This window comes from Babylonia areolata, chromosome 32, assembly GCF_041734735.1.
Source record: "Babylonia areolata isolate BAREFJ2019XMU chromosome 32, ASM4173473v1, whole genome shotgun sequence".
Taxonomy (NCBI): domain Eukaryota; kingdom Metazoa; phylum Mollusca; class Gastropoda; order Neogastropoda; family Buccinidae; genus Babylonia; species Babylonia areolata.
Window position 1 is genome coordinate 7,575,596 of NC_134907.1, and position 12,500 is coordinate 7,588,095.

Consider the following 12,500-nt stretch of genomic DNA (forward strand, 5'->3'; position numbering starts at 1 on the left):
GTAGCAGCTTTATTTTAAGAGTGATGGCCTAGAGGTAACGTGTCCACCTTGGAAGTGAGAGAATCCGAGTGCGCTGGTTCGAATCACGGTTCAGCCGCCGATATTTTCTCCCCCTCCACTAGACCTTGAGTGGTGGTCTGGACGCTAGTCATTCGGATGAGATGATAAACCAAGGTCCCGTGTGCAGCATGCATTTAGCGCATGTAAAAGAACCCACGGCAACAAAAGGGTTGTTCCTGGCAAAATTCTGTAGACAAATCCACTTGGATAGGAAAAACAAATAAAACTACACGCAGGAAAAAAAAAAAAAAAGGGTGGTGCTGTAGTGTAGCGACGCGCTCTCCCTGGGGAGAGCAGCCCAAATTTCACACAGAGAAATCTGATGTGATAAAAAGAAATACAAATACAAATACAAGAATTTAATGTCCATGCCATTCTTGGGTTGAGCTTCTTATTGTCGCTGGTATTTTAACTCTCTCCATACGAACGGCGACAGTGACGACGTTAACAGCGTTCCACCCCAATTACCATCATCAAAATATTGCAAGCGGAAGGCTCTTGTACTGAAGAGGTGAATGTTGACAAAGAATACCACAATTCTGATGACGGAAGCTAAAGGTTGGGTCATTCAGACACCCACTGGACATCCGAGGGGTCTGTGTAGAGGAGAAGAGAGGACTGGCCATACTGAGTGAGTTAACCAGGCTTGCTCTTGGGAGTACTGCGTTGCTGAATGCATCACCAACATTTTCTATGTCTGGCGCTCGGAGATGTTGTCTGCCAGCTTCTTTGGCTGTCTGCTTCCGTCTCTTTTTCCCCAACAAATGTTTGTACCTCATTGTGTTTGATTTTATCATTTTGTTGTTGCTCTTTTCCATGGGGAATAGAAATAAAAAGCCATGAATACTTGTACCTGTGTTAATTCGGTTTAATTTAGTTTAGTTTTGTTTTCTTTTCATATTATTTTACTTTTTTTTTTCCTCTCTGTTTCCAGGGGAGAACCGGTGACCCAGTACTATGGACTTACCCAACTGAAGCTCAGCAACATTCGCAGCAATGATGAACTGTAAGTACATGATTGTTTTTTTTTTTGTTGTTGTTTTTTTTTTTTAAAAGACGTATGCGTGGTTGTGAGTATATCCATATTATCTGTACTGTCATTTTGATTATTTTCTCCCCTTTATTTTACTTTGTTTCGGTAATAAGGCACATTGTTTCAGTATTAAGACACCATTTCAAAATTTACCAGGATTTTTGTGTTGAGGTGTTTTTTAATTTTTAACATTTTTTTTTAAATTTAAATTTCTCTCTCTCTCTCTCTCTCTCTCTCTCTATATATATATATATATATATATTCTTTTAGCACATTCAGAGAGAAATCTTCAGACTGAACTGATTTGCATGTAATAGCTCTTTCGCCAAAAATGAAAAAAATGAAGGAATAAATGAATACTTGAATAAATGATAGATAGATTTCATAAAAGAATAGAATTCATAATTAGGAATAAATAGATGAAATGAAATGAATAAATAGGTACACAGATGAATGAATAGATAAACAAATGAATAAATAGATGAATAGACAAATAACTGGATGCATAAGTGAATGATGAAAAGAAGAATAAATAAATGAATGAATAGATAGATTCATAATTGATCAAATAGAGGAAGTAATACATAAATGAATGGTTTGTGAAGAGCACAGGAACAGGAGTCAAGATGGCTGCCGGAAAAAGAGGGTGCTAGTCAGGGGGGTGAAGGGGACGTTACCTACTTCCAGGAGGTTATTGGCCGTAGCTGCTTTCGTTTTCTCCGCATAGGCGGATAGTAGTTTGCACAGGACAGGAATGTCAGACCCCTGCCGGAGTCTGCACTAGTTGGGTCACGGTAAGTATGTTAACTTAAACGTAATTTTAGGAAGAAAATTTCCTATTTGATAAATGAATGAATAGATATATCATGCTTGCCTGACTTTTGCTGAATAAATAGAATATGCAGATAGATAAATCATAGATAAATAGATACATTAATAAATAATCTTTTTTTTTTTCTTTTGGAAAGAAGAAATGAATGAATACATGATGCCTGCCTGTCTGTTGTTTCCAGGGTACCAAGGCCACAGGCGATACAGATTGGGTTAGTACAGTGTCTGTCCTCTGTAGTATTTACCGAATTGTTTACTCGTTATTTTTTTATTTCTTATTTTTTATTTTTTGCAAATTATGACAGGTCTGTATGTCTTCAATTTGATCTAATGTCTTCACAAAATGTGTTGTTAGACAACAACAGCAACAGTATCATCATCAGTAGTGATGGCCTAGAGGTAACGCGTCCGCCTAGGAAGCAAGAGAGTCTGAGCGAACTGGTTTGAATCACGGCTCAGCTGCCGATATTTTCTCCCCCCCTTCCACTAGACCTTGAGTGGTGGTCTGGACGCTAGTCATTCGGATGAGACGATAAACCGAGGTCCCCATGTGCAGCATGCACTTAGCACATGTAAAAGAACCCACGGCAACAAAAGGGTTGTTCCTGGCAAAATTCTGTAGAAAAATCCACTTCGATAGGTAACACAAATAAAACTGCAGGCAGGAAAAAAAAAAAAGAAAAAAAAGGGTGGCGCTGTAGTGTAGCGACGCGCTGTCACTGGGGGAGAGCAGCCCGAATTTCACACAGAGAAATCTGTTGTGATAAAAAGAAATACCAATACAAATATAACAAATATATATTATCATCAACAAAAGCCAACAAACTGGATCTTACTGACTGTCCTCTGGGACAGTTAGTGAAGATGTGAAAACTTAATGAGAAACAATACAACATCCTAGGAATTAAAGAAAAGTAGGTATGAAAATAATATAAGTTGCATTAAAAAAAAATGTATTTAACAGCGACCACAAACATCCTAGGAATTAAAGAAAAGTAGGTATGAAAATAATATAAGTTGCATAAAAAAAATGTATTTAACAGCGACCACAAACATCCTAGGAATTAAAGAAAAGTAGGTATGAAAATAATATAAGTTGCATAAAAAAAATGTATTTAACAGCGACCACAAACATCCTAGGAATTAAAGAAAAGTAGGTATGAAAATAATATAAGTTGCATAAAAAAAATGTATTTAACAGCGACCACCCCCTACACACATGCACACACACACACACACACACACACACACACACACACACTCACTCACTCACTCACTCACACTCACTGTGTGTGTATGTGTTTGTGTTTGCATGCACATGATTGGTTGAGTGTGCATGTGTGTCTGTACCTGTGTGTGTGTGCACGTGCATGCTTGTGCATGCGTGCATGTGTGTTTGTGTGTGTGTGTGTGTGTGTGTGTCCTGTGTTTGTGCCTGTGTGTGTGTGTGTGTGTGTATTTGTGTGTGTGTTGTGTTTCGCACTATCCTGTTGTTTGTGTTTTGATGTGTGTGTGTGTGTGTGTGTGTGTGTGTGTGTTTGTGTGTGTGTGTGTGTGTGCTGTGCTGTGTTGCGATGAGCTCATCTTCTGACATCAAGTAACGGTTTCTTCCAAACGTGCAGGAAGGATTTCATCAACAAGTCGTTCCCGGCAGAGCATCCCTACAGTTCCCACATTCCCCGCTTTGCTGTCATCCCCAAGTTCGACTCCCCGGAGGATCCCAAAAGGGGTGTGGCCGCACGCAGTGAGCAGCCAATCAGCTCAGAGATGCCAGCGACGCCATTCGATACAATCGTCAAAGAAAAAACAAAAGGTTTGATTGGAGAAAAAAAAAAAAAATGCTGCTTGTGATCATAAGAATATTTCTGTTCCTTAAAAAAAAAAAATTCACATATTTTATAACGTAAATTAATATTTTGATCTGAAGTGCTTAGCTCTTTTTGGTCTATGCTTTTATATATATTTTTTTTCTGGTTTGTGTCAATGATGCTGTCATCAAATGAAAAACAAAACATTTATAAATGAAAAAAATAAGGGTAAAAAAAAAAAAAAAGTATTGGCAGAAAGCAAAAAGATTTGCCTTGCCGTTTGAGATCATGAGAATATTTTGTTCTCTTTGATAATATTTCACATGTTATGTAAAGAAATGTTTTAACCCCTAGGCTGCCTGCATGACGAGATAACTCGTCATGGCAAGCATGTATGCTTCGCTGCCTGCATGACGAGATAACTCGTCATCGAAATATTCTGACTTTTCCCTGCTTTGCATTCAGTTCGTTGACAAAAATGCTGGTAGCTTTAGCTTGGGGAATCTTTCTGGATTCTATTCATAGCTAGAAACACCATCTGCGTCATAAGGCAGTCCTTTATTTGAACGTTTTGGTTGGGTTACTGGCCGCAGTCTTTGCCTGGCTCCTCTCCTCGCTCGCTCAACAAAATGTCGGACTGACTCCGTGCTCGAGACATGCGCTCGTGGCGAACTAAATCAACCAAGAATACTTTCTTCAGCTAATGCTCAGAAAGAATTGGAGCATAAATTCGAAGGAGAAGACAGTGGTGAACATTTATAGGACGATTTGATAGAAAATAAAGGGAGCAATCAAGAGAGTGGCCAAGACACAACTATCAGTGAGTGATGCAGGCTGTTCAACTCTAGCAGACGAATTTTTAGCAGGGCACCGTATGAGCTATTTTCTTGGCACTCAGCCAACGCGGTCTGATGAAGTGACGGTGTGAGAGGGGTGAAGAGGAGGAGGGTGGAGACTGAGGGGGCGTGGCCTCACATCCATATCATCACTTGCAGAAGTCACAATGCATCTATTTCTTTTTCAGTTTTTTTATATTGTGGTTGTTCTAGTATGATTTTGTGTGTGCAGATATCCATTTGTCCAGAAAATGATATTTTTGTGCAAATTACCAGACTAATGTTTGTAATGAACAAGTTGAAAATGTGACAAAAAACAAAACACTGATTTCAAAACAACAGCATGTCACTTAAAATGCATAAAATGGAAAAACATCATGTGTTTTGTATTCTTTATTCATTTCCCTTTCAGAAAATATATACTTTTATGGGTCTTTCTCCAATAACAAAGAGCACAGAATTTTTTGAAAATTTATACCCGTTTTTTGTGAAAAAACCCTGGCAAATAGATTTCACTTAAATCTTATTTTCCTGGCAGCGAAAGGGTTAACTCACTCAGTACGGCCAGTCCTCTCTTCTCGTATACACAGACCCCTCGGATGTCCAGTGGGTGTCTGAATGACCCAACCTTTAGCTTCCGTTGTCAGAATTGTGGTATTCTTTGTCAACATTCACGTCTTCAGTATAAGAGCCTTCCGCTTGCAATATTTTGATGATGGTAATTGGGGCGAAACGCTGTTAATGTCGTCTCTTTCGCCGTTCGTATGGAGAGAGTTAAAGTGTTTCTGAGGTGTCTAATTCTTTGTTTTCTGTGCTGATTCAGGGTTGTTTTTTTTTCTGGTTTTTCTCCCTTGTATCTTTTCTGATGTCTGTGTCTGCATCACATTCTCTCTGTGTTGAAACAACACAGCACAGCACAGCACATCATGGCACAACACAACACAGCACAGCACAGCGCAACACAACACAACACAGCACAGCGCAACACAACACAACACAACACAACACAGCACAGCACAGCACAGCACATCACAGCATGGCACAGCACAGCACAGCACAGCAAAGCACAGCACAACACAGCACAGCACAGCACGGCACGGCACGGCACGGCACGGCACGGCACGGCACGGCACACCACAGCACACCACAGCACACCACACACACACACACACTCCACTCCACACTGCACCACACACACCACACCACACCACACACTACACACCGCACCACACACACCACACCACACCACACCACACACACACACACACCAACCCACCCCACCCCACCCCACCCCACACCACCCCACCCCACCCCATCCCACTCCACCCCACCACACTACACACACGCACCACACACACCACACCACACCACACCATGCCCCCCCCCCCCAACCACCCACCCCCCACCCACACACACACCACACCACACCACACCACCATTACCTCACTGTACTGCAGACAAACTGAGAAAATAATGTCTGTGTTTTCAGGATTTCCCTATCGCCATGAGTTCCAGGATCTTCCCAAAGAGTCTGAGAAGAAGGCCCTGTACTGGCCCGGGGAGGACTTCTTTGACCAGGTCTGTACGGGGAAGAGAGAGAGAGTGGGAGGAGAGTGAGAGAGAGAAATAGAGGGAGGAGAGAGAGATATATATAGGGAGGAGAGAGAGAGATAGAGATAGAGGGAGGAGAGATAGAGAGAGGGAGGAGAGAGAGAGAGAGAGAGGGAGGGAGGAGAGAGAGAGAGAGAGAGAGAGAGAGAGAGAGAGAGGAAGGAGAGAGAGAGATAGAGGGAGGAGAGAGAAAGAGAGAGAGAGAGAGATGGAGGAGAGATAGAGGGAGGCGAGAGAGAGAGATAGAGGGAGGAGAGAGAGAGAGGGTGAGAGGGAGGAGAGAGAGAGAGAGAGATGGAGGAGAGAGAGATAGAGGGAGGAGAGACAGAGAGAGGAATAGAGGGAGGAGAGAGAGAGAGAGGGAGAGGGGGGGAGAGAGAGAGAGAGGGAGGAGAGAGAGAGAGAGAGAGGGAGGAGAGAGAGAGAGGGAGGAGAGAGAGAGAGAGAGAGGGAGGAGAGAGAGAGAGAGGGAGGAGAGAGAGAGAGAGAGATGGAGGAGAGAGAGATGGAGGAGAGAGAGGAAGCGAGAGAGAGAGAGATAGAGGGAGGAGAGAGAGAGGGAGGAGAGAGAGAGGGAGAGAGAGATAGGGAGGAGAGAGAGAGAGAGGGAGGAGAGAGAGAGAGAGAGGGAGGAGAGAGAGAGAGAGAGAGAGATAGAGGGAGGAGAGAGAGAGAGAGAGGGAGAGAGAGAGAGAGGGAGGAGAGAGAGAGAGAGGGATAGCTATGCTTGTACATGTAGGTGCAAGTACATGTGCATGCTCACACACATGCACATGCCCCCCCCCCCAACCCCCCACCTTGTCCCAACACACACACACCCACACTGCACACCCATACCCTTCTTGTCTCAACACATGCACACACACACACTCATGCACATACACACACACAGACACACGCCTTGTCCTAACAAACAAAAACACACATGCACACACACAAACACACACACACACACACACACACACATACTCTTAGAGTATTATCCACGTGTGTGTGATGTTAGTATTCTCATCGTTTCACTTTGCCGTTTCAGAAAGTGAAGGTTCTGGGAGGCAAACAGCAGTTCTACCCCATCCCGCCCAAAACCATGTGTCCGAACCTTCAGGACCGTGACGAAGACATGAAGGTCGGCCCCCGCACCGCCAACACTCTGCGCAACGTGGAGCGCCAGCAGTGGATGACGTCGCATCAGCTGGATTATACAGGTTCAGGGGCCTTGTTTGCTGTAGTTCTTTAGTTGAACTTTTTTTTCAGTATAAATGATATCGTGTCAGTTAGATTATACAGGTTCGGGGTCCTTGTTTGTTGTCATTTTTTAGATTAACTTCTTTTTCAGTTTAAGTGATATAGCGTCAGTTAGAGTATACATCAGTTGGATTATACAGGTTTTGGGGCCTTGCATGATTATGTGCTATCATTCTTTGATTTAACTTCTTTTTTTTTTCACTAGAAGTGATATCACATCAGTTGGATTATACAGGTTTGGGGGCCTTGTTTGTTATTCTTCTTTAGTTAAACTTCTTTTTCTTCTCTTCTTCTTCATTCATGGGCTGTGACTTCCATGTTCACTTATATGCTTGAGTGTTTTTTGTTTGTTGTTTTTTTTATATGTATGACCGTTTTCATCCCCACCACGTAGGCAGTCATACTCTGTTTCAGTATAAGTGATATCACATCAGTTGAATCATACATCAGTTGGACTATACAGGTTTGGCGGCTGTGCATGATTATGTGTTATGATTCTTTAATGTAATATTGTTTCAAGGTGTAAGTGATACTGCGTCAATTGGATTATACAGGTTCTGGGGCCTTGTGTGGTTGTTTGCTACTGTTCTTCAGTTTAATTTCTTTTTCAGTATAAGTGATATCATGTCAGTTAGATTGTACATCAGTTGGACTGTACAGGTTTGGGGGCCTTGCATGATTATGTGCTATCTTTCTTTAGTTTAACATTTTTTTTTAGTAAAAGAGTAAAAATTGATATCGCATCAATTATACAGGATCAGGAACCTTGCATGTTTATAATTAACATTTTTAATAATACACATTTTTAATTTTTGATAATATGATAATATTAATCATCATCATCATCACCATCATCATCATCATTACTGTATACTGTTTGACAGTCAGTCATGTCTGAATTTTACCATCGGAATAGTAGAGGAGGCAACTGCTGTCCTGTCTATTTGGGCTGGAATTTAATTGTAGTGGAGAATGCCTTGCCCAAGTTACATCCCCACTCTCTCAGCCAAGAGGGTTTTAGGACAGTCGGTGTTTGGATGGTCACCAAAGGCCAACTTGCCCCCAAGGCTGCAGCACCAAGGGTCAGTGCAGTCTGGTTTCAGAGTCATAGTCCTTCACAAAAGAATAAGCTGTAAATCATCATAACTGTCATTGTTATCATCGTCATTACAAGAACAGGACAAACTGCTGGCAGTACCTTGACAAGAAAGAAAGTGTACACTTTTGTTATTTGAATGAAATTGGTGATCAATTTCATCATGTATTCTATTGTTCATTCCCAGTCGTTTTAAAAAATTGCTGGTCAGTAACAGTAAATGAATATTTCCAACACCATCCAAATGCTATAAAATTACAAGCCTCATGAATACACAACATAAATCAAAACTTCAAAAACTTTCTCTTTTTTTTTTTTCCATGTTAAATTGAAATTATTTTCCACAGATAATGCATAAGATAGAAGCTGCTTTTGATGATCACACTTTACTGCATAATATCTCAGTTATTATTATTATTATTTAACTGTCTGTTGTATATTTACTACATGTATGTTTGCTGTACGGGTAACAGTTTGTTATGTTTCTTGTGTTGCAGTGCATTGGTTTCCATTACATGTGACTCATATGTTTTATCTCAGCTTAAACGGTTTCTCCATTGCAGTGGGAAGTCATTTACAGCTTAGTCTTTTGTGAAGGACCCTGACTCATAAACTAGGAGGCAAGTGTGCACTGGCTCTTGGTGCTGCAGCCGTGGGGGCTAGCTAGATGGCCTTTGGGAACCATCCTCAACGCTGACTGTCCTAAAACTCTCTTGGCCGAGAGAGTGGGGATGTATAACGTGGGCAAGACACTCTCCACTATAATCAAATTCTAGACCAGATAGTCAGGGCAGCAGTTGCCTCCTCTGCTGTTGTGATGGTCATAGTTGGACATGACTGATTGTCATGCTATCATACAAATGCCCATGCCCCCCCCCCCCCCCCCTCCAGGGGCCAGAGCTTGAATAAAAACTGTTCAGACTGTTGTAACTGTTCCAACCCCATGAACCACAAATGAATGATGTGAGTGAACTCCAACAGGACTCGGGCCATCCAACCCTGTTGCCCTTGACAACCTGGAGGAGAAGAGGAACAAGTACGTCATGACGGCACGAGAGGACGACAAGCTGGTGAGACCACATTGTGTGTTCGTCAGTTAGTTAATTGGTTATTTATTTGTTTTTCTGTGAACCCTTTCACTTCCTGAACTATTTGTGATTTTTTTGCAGAATGATTACCAGCTCTATAAAGAATCACAAAAATTAGAATTATGCTCAGAAGTGTGTGAAAGTATATGTTTTCTTGAAGAAAAATAAATACAAGGGAGGTAAGCATATGCAAATGAGTGGCTGGACACCTGATTATGCAGTTACCTCTAAACCATGGATAAATCTGCGGTTAATCTGTTAGTTTGTTCATGAGAAGATGACAAGCTGGTAAGATGGTGTTGTGTGTTGATTTGTTGATAGATTTATTGTTTGTTTGTTTATTTATTTATTTATTCATTTATTTATTTGTGCTCTCATTTTCTGTTTTCCATTCATTGATTTATTTGTTCTTGCAATCTTTTGTTCATTTGTTGATTCACTCATTTGTTCATTTTATTTCATTTTTATTTTGTTTTGTTTTATCTTTAGAATTTTATATCATATTTGTTTTATTTTGATTTTAGAATATTATATCATTTTTATGTTGTTGTATTTTATTTTTTATACAATATGTATTCTTCTTCTTCTAATAATTAGTATTATTGTTGTTGTTGTCATTATCATCACCATTATTGTTATTGCTTTGATTTTGAATTTCATTTTCATTCTTTAAAATTCTATTGTACTTTTTTCTTTGAATTTTATTTCATTCCCCCCCCCACCCCCACCCCCGGAAGCGGAGTATGGCTGCCTAGATGGCGGGGGGTGGGGGGTAAAAATGGTCATACACGTAAAAGCCCACTTGTGTACATATGAGTGAACGTGGGGGAAGTTGCAGCTCATGAACGCAGAAGAAGAAGGTTTCATTCTTATTTGTATTAAAAAAACTTTTTTTTTTTTTTTATCACAACAGATTTCTCTGTGTGTAATTTGGGCTGCTCTCCCCAGGGAGAGTGTGTCGCTACACTACAGCGCCACCCATTTTTTTGTATTTTTCCAGCAGTTTTATTTGTTTTTCCTATCAAAGTGGATTTTTCTACAGAATTTTGCCAAGAACAACCCTTTTGTTGCTGTGGGTTCTTTTACATGCGCTAAGTACACGCAGCACAAGGGACCTCGGTTTATCGTCTCATCTGAATGACTAGCGTCTAGATCACCACTCAAGGTCTAGTGGAGGGGGAGAAAATATCGGTGGTTGAGCCGTGATTCGAACCAGCGCGCTCAGATTCTCTCGCATTACCTCTAGGCCATCACTCCACTTTTTGATTTGATGTGATTTTTTGTTTGAGTCGCGTGTTTTCTGTGCGAGCAGTACCCCCACACTCAGAACACCTTTGACCCCCCGCGAGGGATGGAGGGGCGGCTGACGAGGAAAATCACTGCCTCCCCTGCCAACCAGAAACCTCTGGAGAGTGGGTCGTCTGACAACCCTGACTATAGGAGGTGTGTGTGTGTGTGTGTGTGTGTGTGTGTGTGTGTGTGTGTGTGTGCTTTTGTGTGTGTGTGTGTGTGTGTGTGTGTTTGTGCTTTTGTGTGTGTGTGTGTGTGTGTGTGTGTGTGTGTGTGTGTGTGTGTGTGTGTGTGTGTGTGTGTGCTTTTGTGTGTGTGTGTGTGTGTGCTTTTGTGTGTGCTTGTGTGTGTGTGTGTGTGTGGGCTTTTGTGTGTGTGTGTGTGTGTGTGCTTTTGTGTGTGTGTGTGTGTGTGTGTGTGTGTGTGTGTGTTTGTGTGTATTTGTGTGTGTATGCTTATGCATGTACATGTGTGTGTATTTGTGTGTGTGTGTGTGTGTGTGCTTGTGCATGTGCATGTGTGTGTGTTTGTGTCTATTTGTGTGTGTGTGTGTGTGTGTATATGTGTGCATGCTTGATTGTGTGTGTGTGTGTGTGTGTGTAGTAGTCTTCAGTTTAACATCTTCCACTTTAAGTGATATTAGACGAAAAAAAAAAAAAAAGGGCGTGTGTGTGTGGGGCGGGGGTGGGGGGGTGGGGGTGGGGGTGGAGGGCGGAGCGTGGAGGTGGGAACGGTATTGGGCAGAGGGTGATGAATGATGTGTGTGTATGTGTGTGTGCGCATATGTGTGTGTGTGGGAGGGGGTGGGGGATACAGAGCATTGGAAAAAATAAGACATTAAAAGGGGAGACATAGGCACAATATAGAAGGAAACGCTAACATCAAACAACTGTAACAATTATAACAAATGTCCAATTGGACTATGCAGCAAACCTTCTGCAATAGCAGATAACATCTTGAAATTGTCAAAAATACATTCAAAAGAATTTTCCGAGAAGTTTGGTAAAAACGATTTCAGACTCTGACATTCAAAGAGTATGTGTGTGTGTGTGTGTGCATGCAAGTGAAAGCACATATTCTAAGCAAGGCATTGTGAGTTTGTGCGTAAAAGGTGGGGGTTGAGGGGGTGGGAGGTGGTCAGGGGGGGATCAAAAGTGGGCGTGTTCATAAGATGTTTTTAGCTCTAAATGGGACTGTGTCTTATTTTTATGGCACTATTGTTCTCATATTATTCATGAATTATTTGTTCTAAGTGTTCTTGATACTTGTTCCTAGTATGTTATTTTACGTACTTTACTGGAAAGCATGTGGATTATAATTATGTTGCAAGCGTTGTAGGTTCCACATATTTAGCTTTAATGTATCTCCCTTAGTATTAGTAGTAATAGTAGCAGCAGTAGTAGTAGTTGTGGTGATGGTTTCGTTATTACTAATCATAGTATAACTATCAAGATTATTGTATTGTTGATATGCTATCATTACGATTATTGTAATTATGATGATGATGATTATTATTCCTGTTATTATTCTTTTTATTATTCTTATTATTCAGATTATGATTATTCATATTATTCGTATTATTATTGTTATCATCATCATCAG

At 41.1% G+C, this 12,500-nt stretch overlaps 1 protein-coding gene across 1 annotated transcript in view; it reads left to right on the forward strand.

Moving 5' to 3' along the window:
* The window catches only part of LOC143276493 (uncharacterized), a 35,212-nt gene that overhangs the window by 12,153 nt on the left and 10,559 nt on the right, over positions 1–12,500 (forward strand). The window contains exons 2-8 of the mRNA XM_076581015.1: positions 995–1,066; positions 2,107–2,136; positions 3,547–3,737; positions 6,058–6,146; positions 7,213–7,384; positions 9,502–9,590; positions 10,921–11,051. Coding sequence (XP_076437130.1) covers positions 995–1,066; positions 2,107–2,136; positions 3,547–3,737; positions 6,058–6,146; positions 7,213–7,384; positions 9,502–9,590; positions 10,921–11,051 — 774 coding nt within the window. The remainder of the gene's footprint in view (positions 1–994; positions 1,067–2,106; positions 2,137–3,546; positions 3,738–6,057; positions 6,147–7,212; positions 7,385–9,501; positions 9,591–10,920; positions 11,052–12,500) is intronic.